This window comes from Ipomoea triloba, chromosome 12, assembly GCF_003576645.1.
Source record: "Ipomoea triloba cultivar NCNSP0323 chromosome 12, ASM357664v1".
Classification (NCBI taxonomy): domain Eukaryota; kingdom Viridiplantae; phylum Streptophyta; class Magnoliopsida; order Solanales; family Convolvulaceae; genus Ipomoea; species Ipomoea triloba.
The window spans coordinates 6,250,795-6,269,382 of record NC_044927.1 but is presented as its reverse complement, the minus strand read 5'-3'; the positions used below and the strand labels follow the sequence as shown (position 1 = coordinate 6,269,382).

The 18,588-nt window shown below is 32.5% G+C and overlaps 3 protein-coding genes across 3 annotated transcripts in view; 2 read left to right on the top strand and 1 right to left on the bottom strand.

The window, feature by feature from the left end:
• LOC115998736 overlaps positions 1 to 3,533 on the top strand; it is a 6,499-nt gene extending 2,966 nt beyond the window's left edge. The window contains exon 2 of the mRNA XM_031238383.1: positions 3,072 to 3,533. The gene's annotated coding sequence lies outside the window, so the exon portion shown is untranslated. The remainder of the gene's footprint in view (positions 1 to 3,071) is intronic.
• Positions 3,534 to 8,896: 5,363 nt separating this feature from the next.
• LOC115999096 (transcription factor GTE8-like) lies at positions 8,897 to 13,290 on the top strand. Its single transcript, XM_031238858.1, has 9 exons — positions 8,897 to 8,972; positions 9,268 to 10,617; positions 10,721 to 10,784; positions 10,883 to 11,023; positions 11,718 to 11,801; positions 11,877 to 11,989; positions 12,069 to 12,135; positions 12,564 to 12,694; positions 12,779 to 13,290. The coding sequence occupies exons 2-9, from the start codon at positions 9,367 to 9,369 to the stop codon at positions 13,058 to 13,060; spliced, it is 2,133 nt and encodes a 710-aa protein (XP_031094718.1). The 5' UTR covers positions 8,897 to 8,972; positions 9,268 to 9,366; the 3' UTR covers positions 13,061 to 13,290.
• Positions 13,291 to 13,976: 686 nt separating this feature from the next.
• On the bottom strand, positions 13,977 to 18,510 carry LOC116000061 (lysine histidine transporter 1-like). The gene is made up of 6 exons (XM_031240073.1): positions 18,238 to 18,510; positions 15,155 to 16,108; positions 14,941 to 15,046; positions 14,686 to 14,777; positions 14,525 to 14,593; positions 13,977 to 14,411 (listed from the first exon to the last, which is right to left on the bottom strand). Exons 1-6 carry the CDS (start codon positions 18,286 to 18,288, stop codon positions 14,313 to 14,315), a joined length of 1,371 nt encoding a protein of 456 aa, XP_031095933.1. The 5' UTR covers positions 18,289 to 18,510; the 3' UTR covers positions 13,977 to 14,312.
• Between the last annotated feature and the right edge of the window lie 78 nt (positions 18,511 to 18,588).

The window sequence follows — 18,588 nt, the reverse complement described above, 5'->3', positions numbered from 1 at the left end:
TATATATATATATATATATATATATATATATATATATATATATATATATATGTATGTATGTGATAATATTATTTAATAATAAATAATAATGCCAAATACACTAACAGGAAAAAAGGGTATTCACATAAGTTTTTACCCCTTTAATGTTGATTTTTTTCATGTAGTAAATTAGAAAATATAAGACGTCAATTTTTTAAAACACTGACGTGTTAAATAATTTATTAAAATACTTTCAACTCCTATTTCAAAGCAAAATGATGTTGAAAAATTAAATTTATTTTTCAAATAATAATATACAATGTCAATTTTGCAAAATATTGACATGAAAAATCGACATCATAAATATATATATATATATATATATATAATATGATGTCGGTTTGTGAAAAATCAATGTCATAAATGATTTAAAAAAATATTTTTAACATTGGTTTTATAATTAAAAATTATTGTCGTAGGTGTTTACTATATTTTTAAAATAATCTTTTAACGACAATTTGTGTTAGAAGTCACCGTTATTTATATTTTTTTTAATAGGGTCACACTTGTGTTGGACTGTCTCACGGATCCTTATTTGTGAGACGGGTCGGGTAAGGTTGAAACAACATGCAAATGTCATGCTTATATGTGCAAATATCATACTTATATGCTCAAATATAATACTAATTAGGAATACAATTTTTGTTACTTATAAAAGAAAAAGTATTACATTTTTCATAACAAGTAATGTTGACAATTGCCCCTTACTTATAAGGGAAAATATAATACTTTTGAGGAAAAATGTAATACTTTTAAATCGAAATGTAAAAATATTGTATTTTCCCTTAAAAGTATTAAACTTACCTTTGTAAGTAACAAAAATTTTATTCCTAATTAGTATTACATTTGAGCATAAAAGTATGACATTTGTGCGTATAAGTATTACATTTTCATCTTGTCCCGATCCAATCCAATTCGTCTCACGGTGAGACGGTCTCACACAAGTTTTTACCTTTTTAATAAAATAGTTATTTTTTCCCAGCCACTGGTAACCATATATTGTGTCATTATTACATGACAATTATGAGGCCGGCTTCAATTTCATTACCAACTTTAGATCTTGCATGCTTACAAGTTTTGTTGATATTTGCTACATGTTAACCCCGGATTTAACAAGTGGATGGAAAGCTAAATTGAGAACTACATCGACTAAAAGCACACAAATTTTGGACTAAATTATGTCACAAAAATCGTTACGGACAAAATTTAAAAAAATCACTATAAGTAAGAAATATTTTGGGTATTAACTCAAAAAATAACTAAGTTACTTTCCACGTCATGACTGTAGGTAATAATGTCCTATATTTGATATAATTTTATTAAAACTTTTATTAATAAAATCTACACACAAAATGTTACTCGTTTTGTCCCATTTTGTCCGTCATGTTTACTATTCATTGGTCAAACCAATTCTTTCTTCATTGCTTATTTTCTTTAGTAATTTTTAATTATTTCCAAATTTAAATTTTTTTATTTAATAGTAATTTTAATGTAGTTTATAAATATATAAATTTTATATACTAATACTAAACTTAATATTATGAAAAAATGAATTAAAAATAACTCCAGTCAAGTCTCGTTAACCAAACTAGATAAACAAAATTGGACAAAAGGAGTATTTTCTATCTATTGTGGCATACTTCCATACATTAAGTAAACGTGCAATTACGTACTTTAATTAAAAATGACAAAATTTCTCATTTGAGTGTCTAACGTGAGACAGTTAAGATTTTTCATAAATATTACATTTTTTCTCATAAGTAACAATAAATTAATTTGTTACTAATCAGTATTACACATTTTCTCATAAGTAACAATTCAACCCCACGTTTAAAAAAAAAAAAAAACAATTCAACCCCACAATATTACATCTTGATTAAAGGCTCCGTTTGGAAACCCGAAAGTCGTTTTTTGGATTTTCCCGGAGTTAATACTCAATTTAGTCATTAGCTATAGTGATTTTTCTCGATTTAGGCCTGAATGACTTTTTGTGCTTAATTAGGTCATCAACTTTGATGGTTTTACCCAATTTAGTCACCGGCTATTAGAATCAATGACTAATTAATCTCAAAAAAGTCAGTATATATAATCGAGGAGTAAATTGCGTAAAATCACTAAAATCGAAGACTAACTTGGGTAAAATTACCATAATTGTTGAGGATTAAATTGGGTATCAATAGTGTTGAACTTACCAAGTTATTTTAACATATGAGTATATGACTCAATTGATGAGAAAACAATCAAAGTCGATGACTTAATTAAGCACAAAAAGTCGTTAAAGATAAAAAAAAATTTTAAAAAAAACCCCACTATAGTCGAGGACTAAATTGGAGGGTGTTTAAATAAAATAAAGTCAAAGAAAAATATTTATTCCGGTCAATGAAAAAAAGATTCATAGCGAAAAATGTCTTCCCAAATTTTTAATCTTCTGCATTATTTACCGTCTCTCTCTTCTCTCTCATAATCTCTACAAGCTACTTTTAAGATTATTATTATTACTACCACAACCATCACATAACCACCACCAGCAGCTTGTTTAGTAAATGACGGATTGACCATGTCAAAACGCGCCAAAATTTTTGTTTGATAATTCAGTTATTTGCTCCAAACTACTGAAATCCAAAACCTGCAAAATGCAGCGTTTGGAGAAGCATTTATCCTTCTCCAAAACGCCCTCCACTAATAAAAAAAAATCTTCTAATAAGGAGTATAATGCCAAAGACCTTGTGGTCAAGCGGCATAGCTGTAGCCCAATACTACATTGTCTCAACCCTCTCTTACATGTTAACCCTTACAAATGGGAGTGCACATCAATTACTAAGGAGCCGGACACTTATGGAGAAGAGCCGTTGCACTTACTAGGAGGCTGTTAGTGCTCATTATTGTTTGTAGTTGTTATCATGAAGGGGGACGCTGTTTTTCTAGACGCAAACTCTTGTACTCAACTATTTTTACTTACTTATCAATATTGTACCCGGTAACCATTTTTACCGTCATTGGTGCTTTCATTGAGAGCTGAGATCAAATATCAGGCAAAATTCCCGTTACTTGAACTGCAACAGCAACCACGGAGGCGGACGCATGGAGACGAACACATGGAAGCGAACACATGTATGGAGGTGGACGCATAGAGGCGAGCACACTTATAGAGGCGAACACGCGGGATGACAACTCAATAACAATCATGGTGGAGGCCACTTGTGGATCTCCAAGCGACGGCCCAGTACATGCAGCAGGCGTCACTTAAGAAGAGGTAATGGTTCTTAGGGTCCGCCTCATCAAAGAACCGTTACAAAGGGGGTGCACAACAATTACTGAGGAGCCGTGCACTGATGAAGAAGAGCCGTTGCACTTACTAGGAGGGTATTAGTGCTCATAATTGTAGTTGTTATCATGTATAGTATAATAGTGGAGCTCATGTAGCAAGTTAGGGGATACTGTTTTTCTACACGCAAACTCTTGTACTCAACTATTATTACTTACTTATCAATATTACCCCGGTAACCATTTTTACCGTCAATCTCTTTACAAATCGCTGGTACAATCAAAAGTTATGCACTACCTGATGATTAAAATTTAATACAAAAACAATACCTCTACATCGTGGACTAGAGCTGATTGTTTATGCACTTCTTGTCTCTAGAAGACAATAAATACGCACCAGTCTAAACTTGATTTGATTCCTTTTGTGTCTAGGATGAAATTCATGACCAACAATCTCAATTTGAGTTGACGCTATTGCTCTTTGATGTAAATAGGAGAGTATAGAGGCAAAAAATTGTTGGAAGCTTACAACTTTACGTTTAGCATTATGATCTGTTTAAATAGGAAAAAAAATGCAACCCTATGCAAAATTACCATTGGAAAAATATGAAAAAAATCTTCATTCGTGGAACTGAATGTGCGTGTATATGCTTTTTTGTGGAACAGAATTTGCAAACAATAATATTACCAATTATTTTATAGAATATCATACATAATATTACCATTTATGCTATTATGTTATTACCTAATTAATATATCTTTTTTACACGGTATTATAAAAATCTAAAAGAATTAGAATTTGCAAACAATAATATTATCAATTATATTATAGAATACCATACATAATATTACCATTTATGCTATTATGTTATTACCTAATTAATATAATATGTCTTTTCTACACGAAACATCAAAAAGAATAAGCAAAATTTGCAAATAATAATATTACCAATTACATTATAAAATACCATACATAATATTACCAATTATGCTATTATGTTATTTCCTAATTAATATGTATTTTGTATACGGTATTAATTATGTTATTACGTTAATACGTGAATATAGAAATAATATTACCAATTAATAGATATTAGTTAATTTCTATTTTATATTTTCTTATCAAATAAGCTTTATTGATTATTTGACCAATAAAATATTTAATTAATTTACTACAAAAGTTTGGGCGGGAAAATAAAATAGGAGGATTTTACTTTTATATATAGCATAGATAGTATAGATGTATAAGTATTACATTTTCCCGTATAAGTAATAAACATTTTGTTCATTATTAGTATTACATTTGATCTTGACCTGACATGTCTCATGGACAAGGATCTGTGAGATGAACTCACACAAGTTTTTGCCAAATTCATAATATAAAAGAGTATTACTTTTGAATACCAATGGAATTTTAAATACTCTTAAAAGTCTTAATCGGATGCCACTCAAATTTTAAAGACTCTTTAAAAATCTGAATCGAATACCGTATGACTTTTTAAGATTTTTTAAAAGTCTGATCGAATTGAATATCTCTAAACTTTAAAGTTCATAAAACTTTAAGCTCAGATTTTGTTTTAAGCTCATATTTGAGGAAAACATGCGTTTACTAACTGGAAATTTTCTCTAATTTTCTGAAAATTTAGAAAACTGGAAAACAGAAAACACGTTTACTAACACAGTTTTTCATTTTGAAAACAGGAAATAATTTTCCAGTTTTCTAGAAAACTAAAACACTATTAAAAGCTGTTTTCTAAATGGAAAACAGAATCAGCTATCATCTATTAGACTATATGTCACTATAACCACATTCTCACCATTATCTACTTACATGTTTATTCATTACTATGATTACATTCATTGTCATCTTCTTTTACTTATCATCGTGTTCTATCTTTTCTACTTGCATTACTTATTTAAACATAACATATTTGTTTATGCTTAAAACTCTACATCATTCACATTATCAAAATTAAAAATTGAAATCTATACCACATTTTATATTTTGATTGAACTCAATTGATTATTGGTTTAGATATTTTTAATTATGTTATATCGGATACAAGTTTGGTCTAGATATCGGATATTGAAATTTTACATATATAATATTAGAATTCAAAATAAAAATTATATATTATATGCATGTCATTCAAATGAATATATCCAAACATATTTTAAATATTAGTTCAAAAATATTAATCTATACTATTAATAAAAACAATATCCTCAGTTTTAACATCCCGCCCAAAACAGACCTATAATATTATGGTTTGCGTAATATTGTAAAATATGGTAATACAATTCCTATCCTTAATATAATTGTAAATTAATATAGAATTCCTAATAAAATATATATTCTTTCCTACGTTCCTATTCGTAATACAATTCTAGACTAAAATTATTAATGGTAATAATTCAGTATATATATTTCTCTGCAATGCAATCTATACTATTAATAAAAACAATATCCTCAGTTTTAACTTCCCGCCCAAAACAGACCTACAATATTATGGTTTGCGTAATATTGTAAAATATGGTAATACAATTCCTATCCCTAATACAATTGTAAATTAAAATAGAATTCCTATTAAAATATATTCTTTCCTACGTTCTTATTCGTAATACAATTCTAGACTAGAATTACTAATGGTAATAATTCAGTATATATATTTCTCTGCAATGCAATCTATACTATTAATAAAAACAATATCCTCAGTTTTAACTTCCCGCCCAAAACAGACCTACAATATTATGGTTTGCGTAATATTGTAAAATATGATAATACAATTCCTATCCCTAATACAATTGTAAATTAAAATAGAATTCCTATTAAAATATATTCTTTCCTACGTTCTTATTCGTAATACAATTCTAGACTAGAATTACTAATGGTAATAATTCAGTATATATATTTCTCTGTAATGCAATCTATACTATTAATAAAAACAATATCCTCAGTTTTAACTTCCAGCCCAAAACAGACCTATAATATTATGGTTTGCGTAATATTGTAAAATATGGTAATACAATTCCTATCCCTAATACAATTGTAAATTAAAATAGAATTCCTAATAAAATATATTCTTCCCTACGTTCCTATTCGTAATACAATTCTAGACTAGAATTACTAATGGTAATAATTCAGTATATATATTTCTCTGTAATGCAATCTATACTATTAATAAAAACAATATTCTCAGTTTTAACATCCCGCCCAAAACAGACCTATAATATTATGGTTTGCGTAATATTGTAAAATATGGTAATACAATTCCTATCCCTAATATAATTGTTGTAAAATATGGTAATACAATTCCTATCCCTAATATAATTGTAAATTAATATAGAATTCCAATTCCTATCCCTAATATAATTGTAAATTAATATAGAATTCCTATTCCTATCCCTAATATAATTGTAAATTAATATAGAATTCCTTATAAAATATATATTTTTTCCTACGTTCCTATTCGTAATACAATTCTAGACTAGAATTACTAATGGTAATAATTCAGTATATATATTTCTTTGCAATGCAATCTATACTATTAATAAAAACAATATCCTCAGTTTTAACTTCCCGCCCAAAACAGACCTATAATATTATGGTTTGCGTAATATTGGAAAATATGGTAATACAATTCCTATCCCTAATACAATTGTAAATTAAAATAGAATTCCTAATAAAATATATACTTTCCTACGTTCCTATTCGTAATACAATTCTAGACTAGAATTACTAATGGTAATAATTCAGTATATATATTTCTCTGCAATGCAATCTATACTATTAATAAAAACAATATCCTCAGTTTTAACATCCCGCCCAAAACAGACCTATAATATTATGGTTTGCGTAATATTGTAAAATATGGTAATACAATTCCTATCCCTAATACAATTGTAAATTAAAATAGAATTCCTAATAAAATATATATTTTTCCCTACGTTCATATTCGTAATACAATTCTAGACTAGAATTACTAATGGTAATAATTCAGTATATATATATTTCTCTGCAATGCTCCTCAGTTTTAATTTCCCGTCCAAAACAGACCTATAATATTATGGTTTGCGTAATATTGTAAAATATGGTAATACAGTTCCTATCCCTAATACAATTGTAAACTAAAATAGAATTCCTAATAAAATATATTCTTCCCTACGTTCCTATTCGTAATACAATTCTAGACTAGAATTACTAATGGTAATATATATTTCTCTGCAATGCAAGCCTTTTTAAGTTCATTTTGGGATTTCATTTGCACCCCTTCTACCCTTGCGTGCGAGAGAGATCCTCTATGCTATACAATTCAATAAGCCTTAGTAAAACTCTTGTATAAGTAGTGGTGCAAACCACTTCTCAAATTAATGTGGGACAAAAGTTACTTGAAAGGTTTTTTTTCTAACTCAAATGGGTCAACTTTGAGAACCAATTTCTCATTCACCCATTATCAGTTTTGAGCGTACAATATATCAATCTTTTCGTCTAACTACGAAGAACACGAATCCACTTTGACTCGACCCAAATCGAAAGTGGACCCCACATATATTTGTACCACAATATTGCCAGTAAAATGCCATTTTATGCTAATTTTTTTCCAACAGTTATTTGTCCAGAGAATATCAACGTGTTGAAGGAAGAATATGATATATAGTGAAGGGCAATATCATCTTCACTATATATCATCTTCTTCCTCCAACACAACGCTCTACGGTCAACCAACAATTACTCAACTGATTATCCCATTACTTCCATGTAAATTTTTTTCTCTAATATAGTTATACTTACTGAATATCAAAATATAAGTGTACCTCAAGATCTTGCAATAACTAACCGACATGTAATTAAATTAATGAATATGATGCAATAATGTAAATTATCTACCTATTGCATTTATACACTTATTTTAGAACACTGAATTTTTGTGATATTTGTTGCATGCAAGGAAGACTCATACTATAATTGCATTTATACACTTATTCATACTCATATTCGATGTTATAATTTATATAATTGTATATCAATTCAAATATTTCTTAAAATATTAGAACAAATTCATTCCGTGCAATGCACGGGTGAAAATACTAGTATTATCTAAACTAAATTTTATGTGAACTTAATAGGTTATTGGTTCGGATATATTTTTATTTATGTTATATGCATATATAAATTTGGTTCGGATATTAAATGTAAAATTTTTACAAATTGGACTTAAAATTAAAAATTATATTTATTCTATTTAAACTAAATATATTTTAAAATATTTTAAATATATGGTCTAAAAATCACTCGAAATTAAATTTATTGTTAATTTTATAACATTATTCTAAAAAAATAAATTTGAAAAAATAAGAGTTAGTAAACAAGTTTTCTAAACAGAAAATAGAAAATGAAAAACTGAGAATGAAAACTGAAAAATTAGAAAATAGAAAACAGTTTACTGTTGGTAAACAGGCCCAAAGTATGTCAAATTGGAGGGGTATATTTGACATTTACAGGAGAGTGGTCAGCAATTGCGTAGATCCTTCTACGGACTATTGTCTATAAATAGACGCGCTGTGAACAGCTGAACGGTATTAGCTTTCTTTACGACATTACCCTTATTCGATTTCCAGCCGCCTTTACTTGCGATTGCGGGAGCGTTCTTCTGCCACTCTCTTACTAGGTTTGTCTCATCTCTCTCTCTCTCTCTCTCTCTCTCTGTGTTCACAAATACTATTTGAGGATTGGGATTTTGATGTTGTTCAACGAATTAGGGTTATCTCTGGATAGGATAAGGGGATAACCCTCCCTGGGTCGTAAGTCTTGTCTGAGTTTTCTTTTTCTCGTTCTTGGCACACAATTTTGGTTCTTGAAGTGAGCAAGAAGTTGATTTTATAGTGTGTTAGGCTTAGAGTGGATAAATAATGAGGAACCGATACACTTGTGTTTGATTGGCTGCGCCTTCATATTGATTTCAGGTCTAATTTGTACTCTGGGAATATTTGAAGATTTCGTCTTTTTAATTTGGGCAAAGATATAAAGAACAGATTCAAGCATATAGCTTTCATGCGAAGGAGATGGTGCTGAAGAAGCATAGAGTTTCTGGAGACTATTCAGCTGTTTGTAGATCCAAAGTTTCTGGTATTTCTGGAAGAATTGACACTGATATTACTGTTTCTGAGGGTTCTATGGCTTCTCGGAAAAAATGGAAAAATTTGAATTCTTCCACCCAGCATGGTTTTTCTGTGCCCACAAATGTTATTCGATTATCGAAACTATCTTTGTCTGAGAGAAAGAACTTAGTACTGCAGTTGAAATCCGAACTTGGCGATGTCCGAATTCTCCTCAAGAAACTTGAGTTGCTAGAGACAAAATCTGTTGCAGCCCCACCTTCTAATGAAATTGTTAACACACACAAAGGGCCACATGGTCAGAACTTCAAACATTCTTCACAATTTGGGGAAAAATCAAGCTCTCTTGGCCAGAAGCCACGGTGGTGGAATCGGGGTACATCAGGAAGGTTTGAGTCTCTGAAAAGTGATCTAGAGCAGTCAAATACGAACTCGACGATACTCAAGAAATGCGAGGGCTTGTTGAGAAAGTTGATGACACAAAAGGGCTGTGAGTGGTTTAACCAACCTGTTGATGTAGTGAAGTTAAATATCCCTGATTATTTTACTATTATCAAACAACCTATGGATTTTGGGACAGTAAAGAAGAAGCTTACTTCAGGTCATTACTTGAGTCCACTGGATTTTGTTGCTGATGTGAGATTGACTTTCTCCAATGCTATGACATACAATCCACCTGGGAATATGGTCCATGCTTTGGCTGATAGCCTGAGTAAATTTTTCGAAGTGAGATGGAAACCTATTCAGAAAATGGTTCATATGAATTTAGCTAAACCGGCAGAAGAAAATCCAGTCCTGCATGAAGAATTTGAAATGACTAAGACTGTATCTTCTTCAAAAAAGAGGAAACTTTCTCCTGTACATCATACTGCCCCTCTTTCTCCTGTACATCATACTGCCCATCTTTCTCCTGTACATCATACTGCATCGCCAGAACCTCTAAAGAAGAGCATGACGGATGAGGAGAAACAGAAATTAAACACAGACTTGGAAGAATTTCAGGGAGATCTTCCTGATAACATAATTGAGTTTCTGAAGGGACAGTCTTCAAATGGAGCAGAGGTTATGGAAGATGAGATTGAGATTGATTTTGATGTTCTCGGTGATGATACATTGTTCAAATTGAGAAAGCTTCTAGATGACTTTTTGCAAAACAAACAAAGCGAATATCCAAAAGCGGAACATTGTGAGATAGAGGTATTCCAGTATACAATGCAAAGATCTCCCACTATTAAATTGGATTTTCCACCATGGTTTGAGGTTATGCTTTTAAGAATGACCTTGGCTTTTTTTTTTTTGGGCATCTTTGTTTCAGCTGCAAAATGATTCTGGATTTAGCAATTCATCAATGCAAGCAGACAAAGGTTATTAGTATTTAAATTGTGCTTCTTGAATTCCCCATGCTTTCTTAAAGACAATATTAGTGTGTTAGCTCCTTATATACCATTAATTTAAATTACAGGTAATGAACCTGAAGAAGAGGAGATTGATATTGGTGGAGATGAGTCTCCAATCTCAAGTTATCCTCCAGTTAAGATTGAACGGAATGTTGGTGAGGAAACTAATGATTGTGTTAATGCTGAGGACCCAACTAGCAATTCAGGTTGATCATTTGAACAATTCACACAGTTATTTTTGTTTTCATTCATTGGTGGAGCCACATGCATTGTGGATGAGGAATTCGCCTCATCCACTTATGTTTTTGCACCCCCTCAAGTTTAAAAAATGGGTAACAATCTTGTGACGTAAAATAAAGTTTACTAATTATGTTGTAAAATCAATTAGAAATTTTTGGATTCTTAGTACTAGAATTTGGAAATGAAAAATGAAATCTCTAAAAAAAATTAAAAAGAAAAACAAAACATTTTTGAGATATGATTGTTGGATTAGCACTTACACTGAGGATTGCTACTAGTGTGGAAAGAGCACCTTTTTGCAATGAGAATTGTGAAAATGCATTTACATAGACAAATGTGATGTTGATATATCACGAATACATAAATATTTTTTGGATGGTTAATTATACTTTTGGCTCTTATAATAGGTATGAATGGTCAAATTACTCCCTCAATTATTTGGGTGAGACAATGTCAACCCTAAATTATGCATCGAGGTGGCTATTTTGGTCCCCTTTATTCTGGCAATTGTTAGTTCTAAAATTTTGATAATGTTCTGGTTTACCTATTCCCAAATTTGCTAATACATAAGTAATACACAAGTTCATGATTAATTTTTTGCTTTTTCTTGTGCGGTCAAAGTACTTGCTAATTAATTTTCATAGTTGTGCTTTCCTACAGAATCTCCTTGTGGGTTGGACCGCCTCCATGAACAAGGTTCACAGCAGAAGGCAAACTCGAGTGATTCAGAGGGCCAAGAGGATGGTAAGAAATACAAGTGAGGGAATTGGTTTATAGGTAGTTATAGTCAAGTCTTATCATCATCATTTAACGTTTTAGGGGAGAGCACCCAGGATGGGAGGCATGTCTCCCCCAAAAGGCTCTATAAGGCTGCTCTACTGAACAGATTTGCTGATACAATTTTGAAAGCTCGTGAGAAGACGCTTGTGCAGGTAGGTATTTTACTACTGTAGTGCACTTTTTCTTGGTAGCTTGGTTGACCTGATCATAGGAGACTCCATTGTCTGGCAGGATGAAAAGGGAGATCCTGAAAAACTGAAGCGTGAAAGGGAGGAACTTGAGATGCAAAAGAAAAAGGGTGAGACCTTAGTCATAACCGCTGTAATTTACTTTTCTTAAAATCAAGGTTGAAAAAATCATTAGGCGCTCCTCGGGCAATCGGGGGCGCCTAGGCGGTGATTAATCGAAAAATTTGTTTAAAATTTTTAAATTTTTTAAGACTTGATAATTATAAATATTTAATACTTTAATAGTTAATACTAAAATATTAAATATTAACCTAAAAAACAGAGTTTGAACAATTTAGGGTTATTTTGTTCAAAACAATGTCGTTTTGAGTGAAATGACCCAGTCGGTGCCTGGAGGTCTAGTCGGCCGCCTAGACAATCGATTATGGTGATACGCTAGGCTGCTGGCCAGTGCCTAGCGCCTATGCGGGATTTTTGCAACATTGCTTAAAATATTGTTGTATGCAAAGGTAACTGACCCATATTGCCCTGCTCACAGAGAAAGCTCGGTTGCAAGCAGAAGCTAAAGCTGCAGAAGAAGTTCTAAAACGAGCAGAAGAGGAGGCTGCAGCCGAGGCCAAGAGAAAAAGAGAACTCGAGAGAGAAGCTGCAAGGCAAGCACTGCTCAAGGTCAGTTAAAAAACTTGTTACACTCGAGTAAATATCTTGCATACACATACATGATCGGATCTTCAAACGAAGTACTTGCTGCAGATGGAAAAGACGGTGGAGATAAATGAGAATTCCCGGTTCCTCGAAGACCTGGAGATGTTGAGTGGAGTCGGCCATCCAGAGCACTTGCTTAGCTCTGCAGATGAGACCAGCCCGGAACACTTGCAAGATGGCTTAGGAAGTTTTAAGTTTGGAGGCGGCAATAATCCGCTGGAACAGCTAGGGCTGTACATGAAAGTGGATGACGAGGACGAATGCGAGGCACTGCCACCACCTAAGCTCCCAAACGACCAAGATTCTCTAGAGGAAGGTGAAACTGAATAGGATGTTTTCCGTTGTTCCCATGTATTATACAAAGTATCAACTTGGAAACGATCAGAGTAATGTAAATTGTGAAAGGATGCGATAACCAAACTGGGGAAACCTACTCAGAGAGTGACGAAATTGTATTGGATTGGAAGCTGTGGAAATTGAGGTTTCCAATCTTTCACCAAAATGATGTTTTGAAGTTACAATACAATTTAAATATAAAATATAGGTGGCAACTTGCGTCATTGCCAATAGTTATATAATGGACTTGGGTCCACCTTACAAGGTGGATCCGTGATCATTTATATACTGAATTCACAATTTACATACGGAATGTTCACAATTTGAATTGTGAACATTCAGTATATAAATTGTGAACATTTGCCAAAGACCTTGTGGTCAAGTGACATCTGGTTTACACTCTCATATGGAGATGGAGGGGAGTAGGTAGGCGATTGTTGACTATTTGTGTTTCAGTACTTTGAGAAAGTAGTTATGAACAGATACTACATCGTAACAGAGTCTTGTCTCAAAAAATAATTTGTGAACATTTAGTATATGAATGATGTATTTTGGATTAGATTCATAGAATAATTTGCCTTGAGCTTTTTGGACTTCAATGTGAAAAAATAACATGATTAGTTTAATTATAATTTTCAAAAAATTTAACTTTTTATATAAAGCTTAAGGGATTATTTAATTTTTTGAGATAAAACAAATAATTTAATTTGGCATTGGAGTCACAAATAATCAAATTTCCGTTCTTTAGAAAAGACTAATTGTCGCCCATTTCTTTGCTAGGGAGGCCTTATCCAAGTTTGATCGTGTGGACTATTTGTTGGTCCATTTTCCTTCTCTTGTTCATGTTTTGGAGCTTGACTCTATTTAAGTAATATATGCAGTTTTACTCAAAAAAAAAAAAAAAGACTAATTGAAAATCAATTTATAAATAATATTATTGTATCATCACTAAACTTTGCTTTTTAACTTAAAACACATCTTTCAATTATTCTCTTGATTGCACAACAAAGTATTGATAAAAACAAAAAGAAGATGTATACACACTATAAGTGTAAAACAAGGAGCGGCAAATTAAAGGACAAGATTTCCCATCCAGCTAGCTAGCTAGCACTAAATTCCCAATTCCATCAGCTTCTCCAAGAAGTTGAGGATGCTGCCTGCATTATATACTGTTTATGACTCCAGCCAAAACAATCAGAATTTTCTTGACTATGGAACTTTTAATCCATGCCTTCATGCCATGAACTTAAGAGTAGAACTTGTAGGTCTTGGCTTGTATTATGATTTGTCTCAGCCCTCCAATGGGTGCTATAACCATTAAAAGAACTCCAAGTATGATGCAGATCTGAAATCATATGATATGAAGGGAAGGATTTAATTTAAAACACAAATTAAAGCCAAAATCCAGGCAGCAAACATATATGCATATATATATAATGTAGCGCATTCATTTCATACCCAGTTAGCTATCCAAGAAAGACTGAATTTCTTGGGTTTGTAGATGGCAAGCCACATAATGCAGGGCAGCTGCAGGCAAGATTGAAACCATAGTAAGTAGGCTATATATATAATTTGTACGTTTAACGCTAGAAAATTATATTGAAGTGTTTGTTGCTTACGAAGTATGTGGTTGGGGCGAAAGCGAAACCTCCAAAGAATCCAAGAAGCCCTCCAAAGAAAGGGAAGGTAATGGCAACAAACATTGTGAATGCTGCATACATCCAATAATATAATCAAATTCAGAAATGCAGGTAGTATATGCATGGTTTAGGCAGGTTGGATATATATACTGTTCGGCAGAGGCTCATGAAGAGCCAAGTTAAGCACTAGACCTCTCGAAATAAAGTTGCATTTTGACTGTTTGCTTTACTTACCCACATAGACGTTCCTAGTGAAAAAACGCAAGTACCAAGTAGGCCTGAACATCAATTTCTTAACAAGTACCGTCTCGATCATATCAAACACCGGCATTGCATAAATCTAGAAACGAAATGGGCAGGAAAAGGGTGTTAGGAAAGTGTATATATAATAGTTTTAATTTGATGCATAACTTAACTTACAACACTCAATAGTGACATAACAACGTACCTGATAACTTCCGATGACATGAACAACTACAAACATATTGGCCATAGCAATGAGCCAAGTAGGGTTTTCCAAGGTTATAAGAATGTTATCCTCCACAGAATTCCCAAACATCCAATACCCAATAAAGGCAACAGGGAAATAACACAAAGCAACCACAATATAAGCCACAACAACGCCCCTCCACATAGGTCCTTTAGAAGGCTTCTCAGGGGTAGAAGGAATAGTAGCCTGAATCTCCAACACCACATTATGCCCAGCATAGGCAAACGCCACATCCCCTAAAGAAGCAAAGAAGTTAAACACCTTCCCAGGCGTGGTGTGGGCCCTATACCCATACTCCACCCCTTCTTGCACCCCTTTCTTCACCGACGCCCCCCACGCAATGGTGGAATAGCTCAGCGACATCACCGCCGCGGCTAAAGAAACCCCCGAGATGGAATTGAAATTGGGGAGGTGAGAGAGGACAAAATGGGCAGAGGCAAAGATCATGATAAAGTAGGTCAGTTTTATGTCCTTGCAGTGATGACCATTTTTGCGATGTTTACAGATTAATTCGTGGAATTTGTAGAGAGATTTTCCCCCGGTGACCATATAAACTATGTCGACCCCAACTTCCACGACTAATTGTTGGGGCACGACGATCCAGAGGCCCAGCTTTTCGCCGAAGGCGTGCTGCCCTAGCTCGTGGTACCTGTCGAAACGTTTGCCGGGCACCATTTCGTGCATTTCCACCATTTGCCAGAGAGTGTACAAAGTGATGATCCACGATAGGACCATCACGGCCACGCCGGGTCCCCATCCCAGGTTTGACATGGCGTAAGGGAGGCTCAGAACTCCCGCCCCAACCATGGCGGTCACGTTGTGGAAAGCTGAGTACCACCATTTTGCATTCCTTGATGAAGTGATTGGAAGCCAGTCGTCAATTGCCTTTTCTTTTGCAGATCTTTCATCAACCTGTCAGTAATAATGATTAGGATAGCGGAGGCCAATAAAGACTCAAATCCAATTAGACAATTATTGGACCAGCCTTTACAAAATGTAATGCCAATCTATAAAAACATAAATTAAAGTTACTAGCTAAAGCTTTTGGCGTAATGGTAACTTGTAAGCACTTGATCCTATTTCCTTATATATTACCAGTACATTTTGAAAAGGCAAGGTGCTAGATATAACCCTTCATCAACTTCCCCTCAATAATTTTTTAGCTATCAATTGTTGGACTTGACCTTTTACTAGAACAAAGACTATTATTCAATTTATTTAACTGAAGTAAACTAAATTAAGGGGATACATGTGCCTCATTGATTTAATAATTGGAAGGATTACAACGCCAGCCACGCCACTTCAGTTTTCTCAAAGATCTGATCTGATCTGATCTGATCTATATGGAGATTGGACTTTAATTTGGAGGCTATCAATAGACTTGCGTTTCTGAGTTAAAGTCAGTCAACACCATAAGTTCAAACATACATTTAAGTGTGAAATAAATTAAGAATGCCTTAACGTCAACGTAATATGGTCTAGTTGATATTATTATTATTATTATATAATACAAACACCCTGATTCTTATCAAGAAATTAAAGATCTACGTACTCTTTTAAGTAATATTCTGGTTAAAGCTTTGATAAATAAAATAAAATAAAATGAAAACGAAAAAAAATTCACATTTTTGGTCTCCAATCGCGCACAAATACTTGACTAGTCTTTAATTATATGCATTACTGCCTTTAATTTTTGCATTGAGTTGTCATTGTCATAGCGCCATTAGTTTTCAATGTAAGAGAAATATTATTTCGATTGTTAAATATTCAAAATTTTTAACTTTTGAGTTATATTTGTAATTTCATAATATTTTTCTTCAGGCATTGCATCTATTAAGTTATGCTACCTAAACAGCTAAACATCAAAATTGGCTGTGTTAGAGAGGGAAATACTATAAATTTGCAAAAATAGTTTTAAAGCATTTGACATTTAATAGTCAAAATTACTATTTTTGTCATTGGAGGACTAATTCCTCCACTATACTAACAACTCAAGGTGTCATTGTAGGACTAATTCTTCCACTATACTAACAACTCAAGGACCAAATGCAGTAACAACTATGGTTGAGAGATTGAATTAACTGTTTTTATAAAATTGAGGCACTAAAAGTGTTATTTTTTAAAAATAAAAAAAGAAAGTAGAAGTTACATTTTTATTCTCTCAATTATTCCATATGTTAATTGTTTCAGTCTCTCAAAAGTGTTATTATTATTATTTTTTTGGTAATATATCCTCTAACTTTTCAAAAATGATGCAATTTTACTCTCAGCAACGTAACCATTGAATACTACTAACTCTATTACAATGCAGTATCGAACCCACCACCTCCCGTATAAAGGGAAGAATTTGATGCCACTGGACCACAAGAATTCGCAAAATTAATATATTATTTTTATCAGCACAAAGTGATGATCCACGATAGCACCATTTTCGCAACCAACTTTCTTCCTAAATTTTCCCTCTTCATATTTAGTACATTTTCCTTCTTTTTTTTCTTTTTTTTTTCTTTTTTTTTTTTACATCTGTTAATCAAAATCTCTTATTATTATTTTTTTCTTTAGATAAAATACTAAGACTGAAGAAGGATTTATTAAAGAAGAAACATATAAAATTATTAAAATATCTATGTACTAAGTAAAATCCTTAGTATATTTCAATGGTAAAAAGTTAGGGGCTAGATGACTAATAAGAAATAATTGAGGAATTAAAATGCATTTTCTATAAAAAAAAAAAATAAAAGAAAAGTGGGATGAGGTAGCAGGAGAAGACCGTATTAGCGTACTTCCATGAGATGGAGGTTGTTTATGTGTGTGTATATATCGCTACCTCACAATAATTCTCTCTCTCTCTAAAAACAAAAAACACACACACACACATAATATATATATAATACAAATAAGAAAGTGAATTGAAGAGAGTGGAAATCAAACAGCCCAGCGGATATATATGAGAAAAGTTGAAATTATTAGAGGAATTAATTAACAAAACCAATATATATATGTATGTGTTGAGTATGAAGATGGAGAAGAGTAGTGCTTACAGTCTTGGAGTTGTAGTTTTGGAGATCAGACGGAGCTTGAGTACCCATCATATGAGGATCCTATCGGAGTTGATATTTGGTAATTAGCAGCTTCACTTCAATTCTCTCTCTATATATATAAATATGTATATAGCTGCACTGCACTCCACCTACTGTGTATTATATTATGAATTGAAGAATCGTCCAAGCTAATACAGAAGAAGAAGAAGAAGCAAGGAAAACATACATACACCTCCGAGGTGTGTATGATGCCACAATTCAACTATACTCTCTGTCCTCAATTACCTTTTAAATAACGACTTGGTCTCCGGCCTGCACTTTAATTTGTTTTTTTTTTTTTTTTTTTTTTTT

Bases quoted from the DNA above. Each gene is read 5' to 3' on its own strand.
- LOC115999096 (XM_031238858.1), top strand. From the start codon at position 9,367: ATGGTGCTGAAGAAGCATAGAGTTTCTGGAGACTATTCAGCTGTTTGT. The intron at 11,024-11,717 runs GTTGATCATTTG...GCTTTCCTACAG, and splicing joins GGACCCAACTAGCAATTCAG to AATCTCCTTGTGGGTTGGAC. The intron at 12,136-12,563 runs GTGAGACCTTAG...CCCTGCTCACAG, and splicing joins TGAGATGCAAAAGAAAAAGG to AGAAAGCTCGGTTGCAAGCA.
- LOC116000061 (XM_031240073.1), bottom strand. From the start codon at position 18,288: ATGATGGGTACTCAAGCTCCGTCTGATCTCCAAAACTACAACTCCAAG. The intron at 16,109-18,237 runs GTAAGCACTACT...TATTACTGACAG, and splicing joins AAAACTACAACTCCAAGACT to GTTGATGAAAGATCTGCAAA. The intron at 14,412-14,524 runs GTATGAAATGAA...ATATGATTTCAG, and splicing joins TTTCTTGGATAGCTAACTGG to ATCTGCATCATACTTGGAGT.